This window comes from Notolepis coatsorum (assembly GCF_963971535.1).
Source record: "Notolepis coatsorum genome assembly, chromosome: 14".
In the NCBI taxonomy this organism is placed as follows: Eukaryota; Metazoa; Chordata; class Actinopteri; order Aulopiformes; family Paralepididae; genus Notolepis; species Notolepis coatsorum.
In genome coordinates this window covers 89,607,761-89,630,446 of record NC_140178.1, presented here as the reverse complement: position 1 = coordinate 89,630,446, position 22,686 = coordinate 89,607,761, and the positions used below count along the sequence as shown (strand labels likewise).

The 22,686-nt window shown below is 42.7% G+C and overlaps 1 protein-coding gene across 1 annotated transcript in view; it reads left to right on the top strand.

Annotated features, from left to right (window-relative positions):
* Nucleotides 1–3,382: 3,382 nt before the first annotated feature.
* The window catches only part of LOC311240067 (caspase recruitment domain-containing protein 10), an 82,834-nt gene continuing 63,530 nt past the window's right edge, over nt 3,383–22,686 (top strand). The window contains exons 1-3 of the mRNA XM_084328583.1: nt 3,383–3,494; nt 16,192–16,434; nt 19,432–19,569. Coding sequence (XP_084184709.1) covers nt 3,488–3,494; nt 16,192–16,434; nt 19,432–19,569 — 388 coding nt within the window. The 5' untranslated portion in view covers nt 3,383–3,487. The remainder of the gene's footprint in view (nt 3,495–16,191; nt 16,435–19,431; nt 19,570–22,686) is intronic.

Sequence of the window (22,686 nt, the reverse complement as noted above, 5' to 3'; positions counted from 1 at the left end):
TTAAACAAACAAAATAAATCCAACAAAATATTCCAAACAGGTGCGCCTTCTAACCTGATGTGACCACATATGCTTCTACGTCTAAACTGCAGAAAACCCCGGCCTACCACATGTCTACCCTAAGAAACACTAAATCAAGCCCTACCACACTACCTGTTTCCTGGCCGCCCTAACCTACCTACCCTTAAACTAATGCCCTGTAGACCTAACTTTCTTCAACCACACCTGCTACCAGTCAAAGATCATATACAATAATTTCATTGACCGCCCCAGGAGTACGCGGTGCACCGGACGCTAACCAACAACCAGAAAATAATATCCCTATCTACATGTGGTGCCTACTAAACTATATATTTTAACAGCATAAGTAGTCACATCAAATTACAAACAAATACGGCATACTCACCTGTTTGATGAAAATGGCTCAGCCCCCACGTTACACCATGTGTAACGAACACCACCCAAACCATAATATGATGACACCCCGTGCAACACAAAAAAAAATCACCAAACAAAGTTCTAGGGGTAAAAGATCCCGGACGAGCGCCCAATTGTTACGACCCTGGCTCATTGGTACGCAACCTATGTGTAATCACCACCAAAACCCTGTGCTCTAACTCAAAAATGCTACTAAAACAAGGAACTACTAATATAACTATAAACTAATGTACTGGTAACCCAACGGACAAGGACTGTAAGAAGCTGACAGCTCTTTCACTAGGCACAGACAGTGCATGTGTGTTTCTGGGTCTGCCTTTGAAGCTCCCCAGCAGGTAACCAATCAGCACTAATTGGCTAATTGGCAGCCCTCACCTGCCTGCCCTGGTGACACAGGAGTGACCAGGCCTCTAGTACATAACAGTGGTAGTGAAAGGGTTAAGTGAGAGACACACTTTCCCCTATTGGAATTCTGTGGTCAGGGATAGCCTATTACCCAGAAGTCCCTTCAAGATGGCATCCTTTTTGGGCAGGTTATCTCATAATATTGTGGTGGGAAGATCCTAGGCCCAGATAGGACTGTCTTTGACATGAGAAATTCTTAAAATCGACTAATAGTCAGAGGACTAAATCGTCGACTAGAATTTGTGGATTTCATCTACAAATCTGTAAAATTGTAGTTTCCCACACGCAGTCATGCAGAAGGGCCTTTACCAGAGAGGTGCTGATCTTTTTTTCAGGAAGTTCATCATATTAGTACCCTAGTTGACTAAGACCAAATCTGGGCCCCAACATTTAAAACATATGGAAATTGTACATGTTTCACTTATAGGCTAATATTTAATGTATGACAGAATGTAAAGACAATGTTTAAGGAGGATAAATACAGTACAGTACAGTTGCTCCTGTGTGCTTGTCAATAACAGTGTTGTATGGTACAGTTGGCACTGGTTTCTATTTGGTTTCTGTCTGTCTGTCTGTCTGTCTGTCTGTCTGTCTGTCTGTCTGTCTGTCTGTCTGTCTGTCTGTCTGTCTGTCCGTCCGTCCGTCCGTCCGTCCGTCCGTCCGTCTGTCTGTCTGTCCGTCTGTCTGTCTGTCTGTCTGTCTGTCTGTCTGTCTGTCTGTCTGTCTGTCTGTCTGTCTGTCTGTCTGTCTGTCTGTCTGTCTGTCTGTCAGTTGGTTGGTTGATTTTTAGGAACCTTTCTAGGCTGGGAAAGCCTGCTCCCTATACAATAATCAAGTGACACTTTGTACGACTTTCAACCATCATACAATCCTCTGAAGGCTTATACACACAAAGTAGCCTGCATATACCTGCCCCTGCTAGCCTATCACATGCCCCTATACTCCAGCTGTCACAACCTATCTATTACAGTAACCTGTCATGGCCCTAATTTGCATGTGAGGACCAGCTCTGTTCTCTTAGTCGGCCTACATGGAATCATTATTATATGAAGTAAGTGGTGTGTAAATGTAATTCTTTAATATAATTATAAATGTAATTCTCTGTAACAATAGATTAGCTCAGGGATTACCCAAAAACTAGGGGAGACCGGGGTTGGTTGGTATACTTTTCCCTCTCTGCCGTATTACTCTGGTATGATTTATGTGAGAATGTTCTAACCAGCAGCAAATGAAAGGTTAAGGTCTCAGCTATAAATAAACACATTTTAATGTTGTCTAAAATTAAGTGGTCATGATTCAAGTCATGTTGTGGGGTTGGTTACACAATGTTAAAATGTTATATTAACCAACCAACCAAACAACCCCTGTGCCAACCAACCAACCCGGGTCTCCCCTAATGCTGACTCATCTCGGGGCATAGCAGCAAGGGGCTGAAACAATAATCAGTATGAAACTATGTGTCACTGTGTTCCAATGAAAGACGCGTGTTTCCCCTCGTTGGCATTATTGATGACTAATCTACTCTCCAGTGAATAGACTGGAGTCGTTTTAGACATACAAGATTTTAATATCCAGCCCTTTGTGAGATCTGGAGTGAGTCAGAGGACAACAGTGACTCAGCTTCTTCGATGTGACACAACACGTCAAATCACAGATTTACATGAAATGTCATTGTGGAATTACATTGTTGTCACAGTACAGCAAGAGATTACAAAAAAATGCAAAGATAAAGGGAAGGGGGGGGGTGAATAAGTAAAATAAATAAACACAAAACACTTGGCTGGTCAATTATTATTATTATTAATATTATTATTATTATTGTGGATATTTTTCTTCACTGAAAGCATTTTCTCTTGTATTTTATGTTTAAACTATATACACTTGAAAAATAATTGAGGGATTATGTCACAGTGGTTCTCAAAGTGGAATCTGGGGACCCCCAGAGGTCCTGGAGGAGGGGGTTCCAGGGAGTCCCCAGCAAGATGGCGGATATTAATCAATACATTTCTCAAATGTATTAATTCATTTCACTAATATATTCTTCACTAGAAGTTAGTACAGTGAGGGGTCCTTACGTATCAATGTGTTGGTCCTTCAAGTGAAAAGGTTTGAGAACCACTGATGATAGATTACTGGCGGATTGCGCCATCTAGTGATGAGGTAGGTATATTACTAACATTTCATCATGTGACACTGCTGGCCACAAGTAGGGCAAAAAGCCGGTCGAAAGGTAGACATTCTTCAGACCTGGACAACAACTTGGACGACTAACCGAAGTTTGCAGCAATTGTGAAAAGGCCATAGTCGTTTCGAGGCTAAATGAAACACCTTTAAGTGAAAATTAGAGGGAGAACTAGTCCAGCTGTTTACCGGTGCCATCTGGAGTGTTATTGCCGTGTGCTGATTGGTGGGTTGGTGAGAGGGAGAGGGGCTCTGGGTGAAGGTGTGTAAGTGTGCGTGTGCGCGCGATAGATAGATACACTGTCAGGGTTGACTGTAGTCTGTAGTCAAAGTCACGTTTGAGTTGGAGTAAGTGAAATGCCATGTCTGGAGAGGATATCTGATATCTATCACTGCTTTCTAAAATTAATAAAAACAAAAAAATATTCATAATCATCAACACAGACTCGCCCAGTCAAAGAAAATGAGTGGTAAGTGACTCTATTATTTTACATTATATTCCTGTTGTAGGTTATTTTATTATTAAATTATACGCCATATTCGGTGGCGCTATTTTGCATGCTGCATGCATTCACACCTCGTTATTTTCTAATAAGACATCGGCTATTATACTATACTGCCGGTATATACTCCCTGTTAACAGATTGTGTCAACAGAGTGAACCCTTCTCTGAACGTACTCGTTGTCGGAGGAAAGAGTCTATAGCTCAATTCTCATCCAATAGTTGACACTCGGGAGTACTGCGTGTATTGCAAAGGTATAAGAGTGTATATAGAGTCAGTCCACAAGTTGAGATAATTTGACAGCTATAATAGAATTGGTCACAGATCTGCCCCTGGTTTCAAGTATGGCCACAGGGGAAATAGTGGCCCAGCCAGGGCTGTCAACTTGTCTACTAATCGGTTATTTGATAGAATCAACAAAACAAAACTGTAAACATTTTGTAATAATTAAAGGGTACTTAGAGGGTAGAATGTAATGCCGTCAAACAGTGACCTCTAGGCCCCGCTTTACTGTATGTTGTTTACATTTTTTGTTTTGGTCTGATGTGTGGGTTGGAGTTGAGTTGGGGAACTTGGGGGCTCTGCCAAGAGACGTCTGGAGAAACTCACAGTATGATACGTTACTAACCCTTTCACTACCACACTACCAAATGGTTAACCCTTTCACTGCGACAATACAGAAGGTTAACCCTTTCACTTTCACACTACTACCAAATGGTTAACCCTTTCACTTACTTACTGCGACAATACAGAAGGTTAACCCTTTCACTGCCACACAACAAAGGGTTAACCCTTTCACAACCACACTACAGAAGGTTAACCCTTTCACTACCACACTACAGAAGGTTAACTATTTACTATTTAACTATTTAAACGACCACATCAAACAAGAGGTGGACGCGGGCAAATACTGCGGCATGGTCATGCTGGACCTACAAAAGGCCTTCGACACTGTCAATCACACCATTCTGATTGACAAGCTAAAAGCAATTGGTTTTGATAGTCTATCAGTGAGCTGGATGCAATCCTACCTGGAGGGGAGAGAGCAGATGGTGGAGGTAAACGGTACCCTATCCCCCCCCCCTCACAGTAAACTGTGGTGTTCCACAAGGAAGCATACTAGGTCCGCTACTGTTCCTAATTTATGCAAATGACATGTCGTCAGCTTGTGACTGCAACTTGTTCCTGTTTGCGGACGACTCAGCCCTGCTGGTCTCTGACAAGAACAAGTTACAGGTTGAAAAAACCCTCAGCTCAGAACTAAGCAAAATCTGCATATGGCTCGCTGATAACAAACTATCATTACACATGGGCAAAACAGAGTCCATTCTCTTCGGTTCAAATAACAAACTCAGCAAGACCGACGGCTTCTCAGTTACAGTGGGTGACAATATTGTCACAAGGAAAGAAGATATTACCTACCTGGGTTCCATCCTAGAGGCAAATCTTTCCTGTGACAAAATGGCATCCAATGTAATAAAAAAAGTCAACCAACAAACTCGTTTCTTGTACCGGATCTCCTCACTGGTAAACAAGAATACCCTGAAGACTCTGGCAGGAGCACTCATTCAAGGGTACTACGACTATGCTTGCACCTCATGGTACCAAAGCACCTCAAAGGCGCTAAAAACAAAATTACAAACATCTCAAAACAAACTGGTCAGACTACTGCTTGACCTTACTCCTAGAACCCACCTCACCCCTGCCCACTTTGACAACCTAGGATGGCTTAGAGTAGACGACAGAGTACAGCAACTTGCAATGGGCCTGGTCTACAAGATACACTACACGACCAAGGTACCCATGTACATGACTAAATACTTCCCAAAGGTCAGTGAATACCACGATCACAACACCAGAGGGAGCTCCACAAATCATGTTAAACCCAGATTCGGCTCAAACAAGGGACTAAACACGTTTCGCAATTATGCCACATCAATGTGGAACGCCCTACCCAAAGCTGTAAAGGAATGTGAATCACTACCCACTTTCAAAAACACTCTCAAAAAACACCTAAGGGAGACTGCAACTCGAAACTGGCCCCTGTAAATGTCCTAACCCAACCCCCTCCAATGTACTGTAAATTACCAAGTATGGTCTTGTCAATAATCCAATGTACAGTGTTGTTTGTACAGTTGTACAGTGTCCCCCACCCACCCCTCCTACCCAACCCCCCCCCCCCCCCCCACTCCTACCCAACCCCCCCCCCCACTCCTACCCAACCCCCCCCCCCCCCCCCCCCCACCCACCCAACCACCTCCAATGTACAGTCCCCACCCACCCCTCCTACCCAACCCCCCCCCCCCCCCCCACTCCTACCCAACCCCCCCCCCCCCCCCCCCCCCCAACCACCTCCAATGTACAGTCCCCCCCCACCCCCACCTACCCAATCCAATGTACAGTTTCTACGCCTAATGTATATACTCTTTTCTTTCTGGACTCTTTTTGTATCACAAACAGTACTGTAATTGCAAATCTGGTATGTCATAAATGTATAGATGTAGCAGTACTGTCTATCTGTATGTCATGTATGTCATATATGTTACGATGAATTGAAAATGGGGGACCCTGATGTAAACAAGACGAAAGTCTTTCTCTGGTCTGCATCCCCTTAACAATTGTATGTATTGAGCTGTACTGTACTGTACCCATTCTGCAATCTGTTAATAAAGTTTTCATTCATTCATTCATTCAACTTCCCCAACTTGATTAATTGAAAATGGGGGACCCTGATGTAAACAAGACGAAATAATTTTTCTGGTCTGCATCCCCTTAAAGGAAAACTCCAACATTTTGTGAAATTAGCTTATTTGCCATCTACCCTGGAGTTAGACAAGAAGATATATACCTTTTTCTTCTCTGTGCATGCAGTAAGAGTAGGAAGATGTTGGGAACTAGGCTAATGGAGGAACCTACTTCCAGTGACTGACGCTAAGCTAGGCTAACAGTGCGCGTCTTCCTACTCCTACTGCATGCACAGAGAAGAAAAAGGTATGTATCTTAACACTCCAACATTTTTGGAACCCTGGAGTTAGACAAGAAGATGCATACATTTTTCTTCTCTGTGCATGCAGTAGGAGTAGGAAGACGTTTGGGAACTAGGCTAATGGAGGAACCTACTTCCAGTGACTGACGCTAAGCTAGGCTAACGGTGCGCGTCTTCCTACTCCTACTGCATGCACAGAGAAGAAAAAGGGTATATGTATCTTCTTGTCTAACTCCAGGGTAGATGCCAAATAAGCTAATTTCCCAAAATGTTGGAGTTTTCCTTTAACAATTGTTTGTATTGAGCCGTACTGTATTGTACCCATTCTGCAATCTGTTAATAAAATGTTCAATCAATCAAACTAGTGTGGTAGTGAAAGGTTAACCTTCTGTATTGTGGTAGTGAAAGGTTAACCTTCTGTAGTGTGGTAGTGAAAGGTTAACCTTCTGTAGTGTGGTAGTGAAAGGGTTAAATTCCAACCCAAACATCAGACCAAAACAAAGAAATGTGCAATACCAAGTGGGGCTATTTGCCAAGAGGTCGCTGTTTGAGGCATAACACACTCAATCAAATAATAAAGGGATTAATCAACTGCGAGGGGGCGGCCCTATAGATCCCAGGGCACATTTCAGGACAAGGACTCAATATTGAGTTTGCTGGGAGCGATGGATGGATGATGACAGAGAACCCAAAACATCCAGACTTGCCTCGACCTGCCTGCTGGCCTTCATATAGCTCTGCTGGGTGAAGGGGGAGAATGAGGGGCACTTAGCTCTTATTGTCGGTAAATAGATGTTAGTCAGTAACGCTTGAATTACCCACTTTGAACCATAAGTTAATGATTTGAGGAGGCTAAAGCTGATATGTTATTAGAATCAGACTTGATCTGATGATGGTTGGGGCGACAGTGTGCTCGTCCGGTAATCCTTAGGTAAGTTAGGTTCCCGGTTCGATTCCCACTTCTCCCGAGCAGCATGTCGATGTATCCTTGAGCAAGACACTTAACCCCTAATTGCTCCCGATGAGCAGGTTGGCTCCTTGCATGGTTGCCTCTGCCATCGGTGTGTGAGTGAATGGGTAAAATGTGAGGTTTGGATAAAAGCGCTATTTAAATGCAGCCATTTACCATTTACCATTTAGAACTATAAGAGGAAGATGGGTCAGTGTCGTCATAGAAACGTCATAGAAATGTTCAGAAGATGGCTTCCCCTGTTACCACTGGGAGACAAGTCACACATTGTAAGAAGTAGCGGTGCAACATTATATCAGCACTTGTCACAGCAACCAGGGATGCTTCTGCCCTCCTAGTCTACACAAGATGAACATTTTATTGTCATTTAAGTTAAGACTATGCGATGAACCTTTTCCAATTTGTAAGAAGTAGCGTTGTCTCCTCCACTACTGAATAACGTCCATGAGAACATTGGGGCTGTGACCCATCCCCTTCTGGATCTAGATATGTGGCTCTTAACTTTTTTCATGTCAAGGACCCCCACATTGATACACATTAGGACCCCCACATTGATACACATTAGGACCCCCACATTGATACACATTAGGACCCCCACATTGACACACATTAGGACCCCCACATTGATACACATTAGGACCCCCACATTGACACACATTAGGACCCCCACATTGACATACATTAGGACCCCCACATTGACACACATTAGGACCCCCACATTGATACACTATTAGGACCCCCACATTAACACACATTAGGACCCCCACATTGACATACATTAGGACCCCCACATTGACACACATTAGGACCCCCACATTGATACACATTAGGACCCCCACATTGACACATTAGGACCCCCACATTGACACACATTAGGACCCCCACATTGACACACATTAGGACCCCCACATTGACACATTAGGACCCCCACATTGATACACATTAGGACCCCCACATTGACACATTAGGACCCCCACATTGACACACATTAGGACCCCCACATTAACACACGTTAGGACCCCCACATTAACACACGTTAGGACCCCCACATTGACACACATTAGGACCCCCACATTGACACACATTAGGACCCCCACATCGACACACATTTAGTCTCAGGGACATCCATCTAAGAAGATGTTGTAACTTATTCCTGAATTCTATACTGTAGGTGGGGAGATACCGTTGGAAAACTTAAAGTAAACCAGTCCCCATTTTGATCCCCTTGAACCCAAAGAGCCCTGGGGGTCCCCAAGAACCTGCTCAAGGACCCCTGAGGGGCCCAGGATCCCTTGTTGAAAACCACTGTTCTAGAAAATCTTACTGTTCTATAGATTCTTATTATACAATCCAACTCTTATTATACACACAAGATGGAAAATCTTGACCACATCAGTAAGAGGACAGTAATGTAGACAATATTTGCCAACAGAAAATAGAACATGCAGTGCAGAGAATAGTGCATGTGCTCTACTTGTTATGGTTAGGTGTCTTTTCTAGAACCCAGTTGCAGGACACAGGTCCAGGGGAATAGAGCGGTTTAGAATATTTAATGAGAGTATGGGAAGCAAGGTCCAAGGTGGTGAGAGGAGCTCAGAGACAAGGGTCAAGGAGTGGAGGAGTGACAGACTGGGTGGGTGTGTGTGTGAGGTCCATGATGGTTCATGCTGGTGAGGGTCCGTGGTTCAGGTTTTTGATTGATTGATTGATTGAAAACTTTATTAACAGATTGCAGAATGGGTACAGTACAGTACAGCTCAATACATACAATTGTTAAGGGGATACAGACCAGAGAAAGACTTTCGTCTTGTTTACATCAGGGTCCCCCATTTTCAATTCATCGTAACATATATGACATACATGACAGGTGTGGTCCGGACAGGTGAGATCCTGGACAACAAGAGTTAGTATGGAGCAAAAAGTCACTGGGCACAAGAAGACATGATTCCATGAACGCTGAGGTCTGAATAGAGTCCTATTACCACAGGAGGTGAAAACAACACTCAGACAAGGAGTGACAGGAGTGCAGGCCTCTTTATCCTGGCTCCTTGATGATGTGAGGGTTCTCAGGTGTGTAGGCCGCACCCAGGAAGACAGTGGTTGTGAGGTGGAGACAGGAAGGACCATGTATGGGCCTGGGAACCTGCTGACACAAACAGGGGAGAGAAAGGCCCTGGCTGTGGCTGTAACACTACTGTATAGTAGAGATATTACATTGACAATGTAGGTGTCTGGTTGTACTTGGAATAACTTACTTCCTGCAGGCATTCCTGGCAGCAATATTATAATAAAAAAAAAATGTCATTGTTGAGTCTGAAAATGTGTTTGCACTCAATACATTTTATGGAGCTATTCAGGGCCAATATAACTTTGGGATCTACTGTCTATGTCTACACATTCCCCATGTCATATTGACCTCCTCCAATCACACCAAGGATCAAGACAAGAGGGCGGGGCTTTTAATAACACCTATAAGGACAGTGTGACAACAAACTAACTCCAGTAGGCACTTGTGCCAGAGCCTCCTTCAGGGTGGCCAGTAGCCTACTAAACAGCCAAGCTGAAAAGTGGAAAATCGCTAATATATTCGAAAACCTATGATCACAAAAACATCTCTATTTGTGACCGAGCCCAGCTGTTCATGGAACAGGTCTCCCTCTGTAATTTGTCTGATTATGAAAGTACAGAATGTAAACTTTCTGAAAATATTTGAAGAAGATATGCTTATTTGAATCTAGTTAAACCCCAAGTCTCAGAGCAGAGAAAAACAGAGAAAATCCAATCTAAAGTTTGGCTGCATTTTTAACACCCAGTTGGCAGTCAGGTACTAGGTGTCACAAACTGCCTTTTTTGAACAAAGGTTTTTACTATTTAGATACTATAAATGTTAGCTGTTATAGTAACTATGTTCTTAAACATTCAAACTGTGATCATATGGAAAATATTTATCACATTATCACACATTTTCTCGCAACCTGACTTCCAGACACGAGTCTCTTATCGCTGGGCCCGGTCACATTAGGTCAGGGTGGGATGTGAGGTCTCCACTGAGGTTAACCCTTTCACTGCCACACTACCAAAGGGTTAACCATTTCACTGCGACAATACAGAAGGTTAACCCTTTCACTGCCACATGGCAAATGGTTAACCCTTTCACTACCACACTACAGAAGGTTAACCCTTTACTACCACACTATACTACAGACCGTCTGTAGTGTGGTAAAGGGTTAATCTTATTCTTCTGTAGTGTGGTAGTGAAAGGGTTACGGTTGGGGTCAAGGTAAGGGTGAGATATGTAAACAACCTTTTTAGGTCAACATTATGACAAGTTCAGGCGTTCCAGCTCGGCCAACAAGTGACAACCGTCCTTCAGCTCAAACTGTTTTCCTATTGTTATTATTGTTATTATTGTTATTATTGTTTATTTTTTTTATACATTTTTTTTCTTTATTTTCTTTTACATGAAACATAAAAACATGACAACACACAATACAATAATAATAATAATAATAATAATAATAATAATAATAATAATAATAATAATAATAATAATAATAATAATAATAATAATAATAATAATAATAATAATAATAATAATAATAATAATAATAATAATAATAATAATAATAATAATAATAATAATAATAATAATAATAATAATAATAATAATAATAATAATAATAGACAGGACTTCACAGGACAATAATAGTAATAACAATAACAATAATGACAATAGAATAACAAAAATAATAAATACAGAACATAAAAATGTAATTATATTATTACAGACACCACAAAAGAAATGTCTTCCCCCACCCGACCCCGCTCCGCTGCTAGATAGTGGCTTTAACTTTCTTGGCCGCTGAGACCCACAGCTCAATGCTGGCCTGTCCAACCCCAATCACACGAGCAGTAGAGATTTTCATATAAATTACATCCAGCAGTGTCAGAGACCAATTAATCATTGTGAGTTTCTCAGGTTGTTTCCACCTCATGGCTATCAGCTTCTTGGCTGCAGTAACGCCCACCAGAATGAAATTTTGTTGTTGTATGGATGCCGGTTGTTATTATTATTATAACTCAACCACTTCTTCTTCTTCTCACATCTCACTTCTCACTTCTCTCAGCTCATGAAAAGTCACTGTAGCTGTTGTGAAATCAAAAGTAAATTATGACCTATAGTATTACTTTGTTTTGTTTACTCAAAAGGATCCTGTTTCAGTGTGATTATCCTATTGAATTTAAATCATAAAGATGAACCTAGCTGGAAAGGTGGATAAACACAAATAATAAAAGGAAGGTAAACTGAGTGGGTTTTACCTTCCTCTACAGCAGGGGTCTCAAACTCAATTTACCTGGGGGCCGCTGGAGGTAGAGTCTGGGTGAGGCTGGGCCGCATCAAATATTCCACACAAAAAGGGTTTCAAGTATTTTTTTAGAATCTTTATGGAAATGTATGGTTGAAACATGCAAACGTTCAAACGCACACACACTAATAAGCATTGGAGGCTTTTAACCAGGGCCAGACTGGGGAAATCATTCAGACCAGGAAATATAGTGCAAAATATAGCCCCAGTCAGGCCACCTTTTAAGCGGGGGGTCCCCCACCAGGAGATTTTGTGTTACAAAGACTTAATTTCCTGCATTCTGGTGCAGGAATTGTTTTATTTGTACCCTTTAAATGCCAGTGTTTGTGATGACTGCAAAAAAAAATATATATATATATTTCTTTTTTGGGAAATCATCTGGAGGGCCGCAAAATATCATCCAACCGCAATTGGCCCGCGGGCCGCGAGTTTGAGACCCCTGCTCTACAGTCTACATCCTTGATTTAGCCTTGCAAGCCAAAAAAATACTACAACCTTGCATTATTTGTTCACTGCAAAGAAAAGTGTTTGTTGACTGTAATAAGAGCTGTGATTCTGTTAGTAAGCAGCCCAGTCTCACTTCAAGTATGTAAATAAAGTATGTATCAACCACAGGATAAAGGTACATAATGTATGTTATGTTATAGCCATAAGTATTATGTTTACGTATTGTATAAGTAATATATTATTTACGCTTCGTATCGGCTATAACATAATGTACATTATGTACCTTTTTTCCTGTCATCGATACATATTTTATTTACATATTTTAAGCGAGGCCGGGCTGCTTACTAACAGAATACTCATGTTTTCTGATGAGACCGTGCTGCGGTAGGAGATGGAGCGTTTGTGTTATTGTAGGTTTGTTCAGTCTTCACCAGTTGACTTAGTGGTCTGTTCAAAGCCTTTCCCTGGGTCAGTGACTCAACCCCTTTCTGTTTAGAGAAGGAATTAGCTCAGATTCCCACGAGTAGCGTCACCAGCACCTTCTCCCAAATAAACCTGCGCACGGTGTCTCTCCCAGTTGTGCAGTTTTGTTTCCCCATTTGTTTCCCCATTTCCCCATAAACCCGTTGGAGTTTGAGAGATTGAAATACCCCCCTGTGCCTCCCCTCAGTACAGAGTGAATGGGTTTGAGAGCGTGTCTGTTACCCCTGGTGTGTGTTTAAGGGCTTTCGAGTGAGTCAGTGTTTTCATTCCTGCCCTCTGAGCCACAGTCAGCGCTGACTAGCAGAGTGTCCTCCCTGCAGTAGTTTATGGACCTCGTAACAGCGGGGCCTTGGCTCCACATAGAGGAAGCAGTGCCTCTCTGGCTGGTGTTGTACTTCACCGTCTTACTTTATCTGGGTAAGGATTTCCCCCTGTCAACTAAAAACACACCTCTTCAATCAATATCTGGAGAAGTAGTAGTAGGATTAGAAAGCTTTATTGTCATTGCACAATACAGTACAACATAATCTGTTTGTGCAGCACCTAAAAGAACGATACCTACATACAGTACACACACTATCACACAACACATTCCATGTACCCATACACACACTACCATACATACATTAATGTACCCATACTCACTATCACACCACACATTCATGTACCCACACATACCATCTGCTACACATGCAGAAGACAACCAACCTCCTTACTGTCTTTTACTATTATGTATTACTACTATGTGGGGGCGACAGTGGCTCGGGAGGTAGGGTTAGCAGTCGTCTGGCAATCCGGAGGTTCCCGGTTCGATTCCCGCTCCTCCCGGGCAGTGTGTCGATGTGTCCTTGAGCAAGATACTTAACCCCTAATTGCTTCCGATGAGCAGGTTGGCACCTTGCATGGTTGCCTCCGCCGTCGGTGTGTGAATGTGTGAGTGAATGGGTAAAATAAAATGTGAGTAACAAATTGTAAAGCGCTTTGGATAAAAGCGCTATAAAAAACAAAACAAAAAACAGCCAAGCAGCAGCAGCCAATACTATTACCTAATACCTACTATGCTACTATGTCTATACTACTATCTACGATGTACTATTCTACTATGCCTATACTATTACCTACTATGCTGCTATGTCTATACTACCATACTACTATGTACTATGCTACTATACCTATACTACTACCTACTATGCCACTATGTCTATACTACTAAGTATGCACTCAGAGTGTAGCATTCAAGTTCGACACTGCTATAGAAGAACAATACCACTTACCCTTACCCCTCCTGCTGACTTGTTGTACACAATTTGTAAGTCGCTTTGGATAAAAGCGTCAGCTAAATGACTAAATGTAAATAAGATGTAGGACCATTAGCTATCGTTTGTTCAGGCAGTCATATGTTGACTTTCACTCTGTTACTGTATAATGAATCCACGTGAGGCGGTGGTACTGAGTGTTAATCCCCCAGAGTGGAATGTGTTGGATGGTAAAAACCTTGGAAGACTTCCCGTAAGGAACTCCCCTCACGTTTCAAGTTCAAGTTTCAAGTTTCTTTAATAGTTGTCATACAGAAGTACAGAATACTTTTATACAAAATGCTTCTTACTGTTTCGCTCCAGAGACTGTGTTAGACAAGATAAGTATGAAATAAAATAGTATAGCATGTAAAATAGAAGTAAAAGTAGAGGTCACAGTGTTCAGTATAGACACACTATAGACCCATTATGTAGAAACCATACCTACCTTTTTCAATGCACTGTGTGCACAATGTCCATTTGTGTATTTTTCAGTTTTCAGTGAAGAGTCATTATTGTAATCCGTAAGATACTTTATTATTATTGTTTTTTTTGCTGCAACCAGCAGCTCTATACAGTAGGTCACTCTGTCGGTGGGTGGGTTGGTTGGTCGGTCAACACAATTCACCACCTTCTAGCGATCACAGTTTTTCCTCTAAGAGGCTGAAATCTTTCATGGAGGTCAAGTGTCTGTGTGTGTGTGAGTTCACGCCAATTGGTAAAAAAGGGTGTGTGGCAGTGGGAGTGGCAAACTTTGTGGAAAACTTGAATGGATGTGACGGTTGTGATAGTTTAGACAGCCTGTCTCCACACAGAAAAACACTTTTCATGTCTAAATATGAGTCAGTCACAGTGTGACATAGAAAAGTCTGTTCCTAAAACAAGAGTTCTCCACTGACTTAAGACTTAACCTGAATTAATGCATTTCTTTCATGCTATGCTCAGAGCACAAAGCAGTCATCCCATAAGACGACTGTAACATTGGTATTTGTTTGTATACAAAGCCATCCTGGGGCGGCTACCAACTTACATTAAGCACTTTACTCAACCAAGAGGTGGGCATTACAATCTGAGATCACAAAATGACATCTCAAATCATGCTCCCACTGTCAGAACTGAATTATGTCTCATATCATGTTCCCACTGTCAGAACTGAATTATGTCTCATAACATGTTCCTACTGTCAGAACTGAATTATGTCTCAAATCATGCTCCCACTGTCAGAACTGAATTATGTCTCATATCATGTTTTCACTGTCAGAACTTAATTATGTCTCATATCATGTTCCCACTGTCAGAACTGAATTATGTCTCATATCATGTTCCCACTGTCAGAACTGAATTATGTCTCATATCATGTTCCCACTGTCAGAACTGAATTATGTCTCATATCATGTTCCCACTGTCAGAACTGAATCTGAGGAACATGTGTTCAGCTATGCTGCTCCGTTCTCCTGGAACCTATTACTATTACAAAATAATTCGAAGCTAGATTCCCTCATTGGAATTGATCATTTTAAACGAACACCTGCTTGCCATGGAGTGCTTTTTTATTTAAAATTGTATTTATTTGAAATGTGAAATTTCTTCAACTCTTTTAGTATTTGTGTGCTTTTCTTATTTGTGTTTGTTTTAATGTTGTTTTATATGTGATAATTATCTCTATGCTGCCTTCTTGGCAGATGGAAATGTGATTACCCTGGTTAAATAAAGGATAAATAAATTAAATAAATAAATAGTTAGATCAAATCAATAAAAAAACAATATATAATAATAATAATAATAATAATAATAATAATAATAATAATAATAATAATAATAATAATAATAATAATAATAATAATAATAATAATAATAATAATAATAATAATAATAATAATAATAATAATAATAATAATAATAATAATAATAATAATAATAATAATAATAATAATAATAATAATAATAATAATAATAATAATAATAATAATAATAATTAAAAAAAAAAAAAAAAAAAAAAAAAAAAAGGGTCTCTAAGTTACACAGGACCACAAAAACATCCCAGACCGGGCCTGCAGAAATAGCTCATGGGGTCGAATCATCTACGCAAAATCTAAACGTGTTCCTTTTCTCCCAGGCATCACCATATCGGTGGACGGTTATGACGCGGTCCAGGAGGAGGTGTGGCCGTCGTCTCCCTGGTCAGAGGAGCGCTGCGAGGAGCTGTGGGAGCGTGTGGAGGGGGTGAGACACAAGCTGACCCGCATCCTCCACCCGGCCAAGCTCACCCCCTACCTGCGCCAGTGCAAGGTGTTTGACGAGCAGGACGAGGACGAGGTCCTCAACTCCACCCAGTACCCTCTGCGCATCAGCAAGGCCGGTGAGAGACAAGGGGGGGGGGGAAGAGAGAAGGAGAGGAGAAGATCAATAAAGGAATATCTTAAGACTGTAGAGGTCAATTCCCTCCATTAGGACGATAGTTAGATAGAACGATTAACCCTTTCACAACCACACTACAGAAGGTTAACCTTTCACTACCACACTACAAAAACGTCGCTATTTGACGTTGACTGGTAAAACTTTCAAAGGAGGCATCGCAGATCAAATATGACCCAAGATCTAGCAATATCATACCAATATTACCACTAGAAATTTTGTCAGAAACATATTTTATGTTCAACTTTGGGTAGAAAAAGAGAAAGCGAACAAGCCGCCATTTTCTTTTTGAAACAAAATCGAAAGACAGTCTGTAGTGTGGTAGTGAAAGGATTAACCTTCTGTAGTGCGGTTGTGAAAGGGTTAACCCTTTGTCATGTGGCAGTGAAAGGGTTCAATTATTCCCGGTTTTAACCGGACCCCTCGCTGAGAACCATTGTAGAGAACATGGTTTGAGGAGGTCTGGAACTCACTGTTGAGCCTTCTTGAGGTGTCGTAGGCCAAACTCAAGGGAACATCTGGGATGGGAGGTACCCTCTTGATACCTCCAGTGACATGGTGCTCTCTGCACCGCCCAACAACAACCCCAGGTCATTCACTCTTGACTGGGTGCTACAGGTGTCCTCTTATATGGCACAAGGGATGAATGACATCATATCCTGGGTGTTGGTAGATGTAGCTCAAGGGCACTGGTGCAGGTGTGACAGGCAGAAAGCCCCTGCAGGTAGGCTAATTACACCTACCTGTACATCATATAACGAAACCCTTACGAAAAGGTATCATGGCAGTATAATTTATGGTACGAGCTTGGTAAAAGTGATGTCTAACCATGGTACCACTTACGCTCTTAAATAATACCATGGTTAATACTATTTAAACCATGATATCAATGGTAATGTGATGGTATTTTCATCATATTTTGGTCACTAAAACCAAAAATAAAATAAAATGAATGATTACAGAAAAGTGTGATTTCATGGCGGCTGGGTGGCGCAGCGGACATTGCGCTCGTCACCAACGCAAGAGACACCGGGTTCGAATCCGGCTGTCGGCGTTGCCTCCGGCTTGGGCCGGCCGTCATACTAACTCAATTGGCAGAGTTAGCGGGTGGAAGTCAAAGGGTGGTAGTCTGGTCGTTGTGAACAGCGACTCCTACAGGTCGGTTGGGGCGCCTGCACAGCAAAGTCAGGAAAATGGCGGGGGCAGTGTGAGCCTCCTACACGTTACTCCTCGCCAAATGAGAGTCCGCGCTGGCAGGTGAAAAGATGTGACAGGCTGCCTCCACATGTATCGGAGGGGACATGTGATGCAAGGCTTCTATCCTCCCTACAACTGGCCAGTGGGGGGCATATGCGAGCAACGATCAGGGGAGGGGAGGGAGAATTGGCACGAGAGGTAAAAATTGGGATGGGGAGAAAAAATCACAGAAAAAGGAGGAGAAGAAGTAGATACAAAAAAAAGTGTGATTTCACTTGACATCGTGTGGTTTTAAGCAGAGCATTTTTTTGTCTGATTCACAGTGTTTTAAAAAATGTACAGTCTGAGAGGAACAGATGGGTGAAGAGACATAGCGACGCGGTAATGAGAGACAGAAGGGGGGAGAAGCGGAGAGTGAGACGATGAGAGACTAAGTAGAGGGGAGTGTGAGAGAGGAGGAGAGGACAGACTGTGAGGAGATAAGAGAAACCAGCTGGACTCATACCACGTTCATATCACTTTTCTACCAACGCAGTTGAGTTAATGCTTGTACCGGTCGTTCATCGTGAACATGACTGTAATAGCTAATATGGACGAATTGATTCCGATTCACATGGTCCAGATTCGATACCGATTCGGTTAGGGTTATTTCAGTTACAATATCAACTTGGCTTGGATATGAAAGAGATATGAAGAGATAAGATAAGATATTCCTTTATTGATCCCCTTGGGGAAATTCAAGCATCATAGCAGCATGGGGGATGGGGGGGGGGTACAGGTAGTGAAAACAACACAAGCAGTGTAAACAAATAAGTCAATATAATTTACTATCTAACTAACTGAATCACCAGGCGGGTAGTCAGGAGGAGAATCACCAGGCGGGTAGTCAGGAGGAGAATCACCAGGCGGGTAGTCAGGAGAATCACCAGGCGGGTAGTCAGGAGGAGAATCACCAGGCGGGTAGTCAGGAGAATCACCAGGCGGGTAGTCAGGAGGAGAATCACCAGGCGGGTAGTCAGGAGAATCACCAGGCGGGTAGTCAGGAGGAGAATCACCAGGCGGGTAGTCAGGAGGAGAATCACCAGGCGGGTAGTCAGGAGGAGAATCACCAGGCGGGTAGTCAGGCCGAGACTGTGACAAAAGAAGGTATCATTCAGAGACAGATCTTTATGTATGCTATGCGTGTGGAAGTAAAATCTTCTGTGGCAACTCAACCCAAGAATGCTTTTAAATTCATTCTGTTTTTCATTCATGTTTACAGAATCTGGATGTCATCTAGATATAATCTGGCTGTAACACCGCCAGAAAGTTATAACGGCCAAAAACACAGAACAGTAACTAGGAATCAAAAACACGAGAATGCATAGAAACGGGACTAACGGTATGTAAAGTCTACAATCTGGCAAAGAGGAATAGTTGTGACCAGTCTTTTATGGCAAGGATGAGGATGATGAACAGCTGATCGCCTAACTCACTCATAGCTTTACATGGACATCACTAGTGTAGAGTCTTAGATAGAGAGCTTTACATGGACATCACTAGTGTAGAGTCTTAGATAGAGAGCTTTACATGGACATCACTAGTGTAGAGTCTTAGATAGAGAGCTTTACATGGACATCACTAGTGTAGAGTCTTAGATAGATAGCTTTACATGGACATCAGTTAGTGAATTGAAGAGTCTTGGATAGATCTCCAAAACAAAGTCTTGACACTGATCATCTTTATTGTCCCTGGTGTTTCTCAGGACGGTTGCTGGACATCCTGCGAGGACAGGGTCCGAGAGGCCTGCAGGCGTTCATGGAGTCCTTGGAGTTCTACCACCCAGAGCAGTACACCCAGCTGACTGGAGAGCAGCCCACGCAGCGCTGCTCCCTCATACTGGGTACGGGGGGGCCTCTGTGTGTGTGTGTGTGTGTGTGTGTGTGTGTGTGTGTGTGTGTGTGTGTGTGTGTGTGTGTGTGTGTGTGTGTGTGTGTGTGTGTGTGTGTGTGTGTGTGTGTGTGTGTGTGTGTGTGTGTGTGTGTGTGTGTGTGTGTGTGTGTGTGTGTGTGTGTGTGTGTGTGTGTGTGTGTGTGTGTGTGTGTGTGTGTGTGTGTGTGTGTGTGTGTGTGTGTGTGTGTGTGTGTGTGTGTGTAACTGGGCTACAACAGTAAACCTTTAGTTTTCATATTTGGAAGCCTGGGTCATGTTCATAAGTTGGTGATAGAGGCCTTCAGATGGCCGGTCTTCCGAAGGGAAGAGCCAAACAGTTAGCAAGATATTGCTCAGTGTCAGCTATTATTGGCAGCCGTGCAATTTGGAGAAGACGCTGCTATCTGTACCCATGAGCTGTATGCTGCTTGTCTGGTTCATCATCCTGTGTGTAACTTTGGTTGCCATTGCCAATTCGGGCACGAATGTAACAGAATAACCCACAATGTACAATTGCACTGATAATATTTGTGTCCTTTAGACATAAATAAAGATTCTAAATGTGTGTGTAAAGCCCATTACAGGAAGACACTTGACACTATTATGATGAAGACGATTAGAGATAACAGTTATAATTGATGCTGTGTAGTCTAATTCATGGCTCAGGACAAGTGGCCTGTCAGTATAATGGACGGGGAAGGATTTAAATGGTTAATGAAAACACTGGGACAGGGTAGCCTACACTCTGTCTGAGTGAGATATCACCCGTGCACAGACAGCGAGGCACAATGACATACGGGACAAAGAATTTAATCGAGAAGCGCAAAGTTTCACGGGTAGACAAGAGCTAAATAGGTAGCTAGAATGTTCTAAATTAACTGATGAATGTTGATTCATAGTGAATAACGTTGGGCTATTATTTCAATAAGCTCATTCTTATTTCCTGGGCTAAGCTTTATTTTTGGAGGGGTAAAAACCATGGCAACGACCGAAGCTTCGAAGTATTCGGGTCAGCCCTTGTGTGTGTGGGTGTGTGTGTGTGGGGGGGGTGTCATGGGTGTATTAGTGGTAAGTGGTGTGTTATAGCCTACATGAAGGTACATGTCTGTCGGTGGGTGGAATGTGGGTGGATTGTGGGTAGGTGTGTGTGTGTGTGTGTGTGCGTATGTGTGCAGTGGTGCGTTGGTCATGGGACAGGGTTACACGCCATTCAACCAGGTCTGTGAGCAGGAGCAAGCACACGCACATGCACGGATGTGCACACGCGTGCCGTGCACACAAGAATGCGCTGCGCTCAACTCATGCGCCAACTCGCCAAGTACCCACCTGGCTACTTTGCATAACAATAGCTCAGGTCGTCAGGTGTGTTCAAATCCGCCCTCAGATACATTCTCACAAAACTTGTGAATGAAATGTGTTACATTCCATTCCTAGAGGCAATTAGGCATCGTCTTTATTCTGTGCGCACGCGAGGGAACATTTATGCGCGGGAGCGCGCGCACTCGCCCGGGAGCGTGCATGCATGTGTGTGTGTGTGTGTGTGTCTGTCTGTCTGTCTGTCTGTCTGTCTGTCTGTCTGTCTGTCTGTCTGTCTGTCTGTCTGTCTGTCTGTCTGTCTGTCTGTCTGTCTGTCTGTCTGTCTGTCTGTCTGTCTGTCTGTCTGTCTGTCTGTCTGTCTGTCTGTCTGTCTGTCTGTCTGTCTGTCTGTCTGTCTGTCTGTCTGTCTGTCTGTCTGTCTGTCTGTTAGTAGCTTGGTGTGTGTGTACTTGACTGGCTATACAGTGAACAGATACCTTTCATAAAACAAGATGATTCACATCTGCATCATTTCATCGTTTCAAAAGAGGGGGGCGCTGGCAGGGGAAAGTGTCATCTTCTTATATTATGTATACCATCACTTATATATGTTGAAGGTTTTATGTTCTCGTTTACAGCAGAGATTATACCTTTTACACTAAGGGTGCATGGGGTGGATCAGAGGATTATGTTTCTATTCTACCAGGTTCTATTCTGCCATGACGGTTCTGGGGAGGCATGAACACTGATGATAAAGAGTTCCCCAATGTAAACTCAACCGTTTCAAAAACGCTCGTCTGGTAATCTCAAGGTTCCCGGTTCGATTCCGGCTTCTCCTGGGCAGCGCGTCAAAGTGTCCTTGAGCAAGATACTGTCACGTTTTAAACTCGGACGTGAAAGTTGTAATAAGATATTTAAAGATAAAAGAGATGAAACACTTTTGACGGTATTTATTATAAAAAGTGAACAAGCAAAGTAATATAAAAAGTGAATAAGCAAAGCATTATAAAAAGTGAATATACAAGGTACAATTGAAATTTAGTTGGTACAACCGGCCGGTCGCGTAGAAAAGAAATGCAGTCGAGTCAGTGGAGTCCAGTCAGTCCGTCCAGTCAGTCCAGACGAAGTCAAAGCAGAAGTCCTGCTTCTTCCCTGTCAGGGTGTTTTATTAGCGGCTCCTTCGTCCAGTGTGTATGTGTCTTCGTCCTGAGTGCACGTTGTGTGTCTGTGTGTATTGGTCAGCCTGTATGTCCGCCGTGCATGAGTGCGTGGTACGCACATTTACGTGCACATATGTGCGTGTGTGTCTCTATCGATAACGATCTGTGATTAATGGAGACTGTGGTATTTGACCAGTAACTGACTGGGGTTTTATAATCCCTTGGCTAGTCGTATATTAGTGACTTGTGGCATCTTGTGACAATGAGTTGAATTATTTGATCTGGCTAATCTGGTGAGATCTCTCACCAAAGGAGTCAATGTGTGTTTGTGTGTGTTTGTGTGTGTGTGTGTGTGTGTGTGTGTGTGTGTGTGTGTGTGTGTGTGTGTGTGTGTGTGTGTGTGTGTGTGTGTGTGTGTGTGTGTGTGTGTGTGTGTGTGTGTGTGTGTGTGTGTGTGTGTGTGTGTGTGTGTGTGTGTGTGTGACAGTGTCCAGCGTGTAGTCAATGTGTGTGTGTGTGTGTGTGTGTGTGTGTGTGTGTGTGTGTGTGTGTGTGTGTGTGTGTGTGTGTGTGTGTGTGTGTGTGTGTGTGTGTGTGTGTGTGTTGAGAGTGAGGGGGGGTGTGCTGTGTAG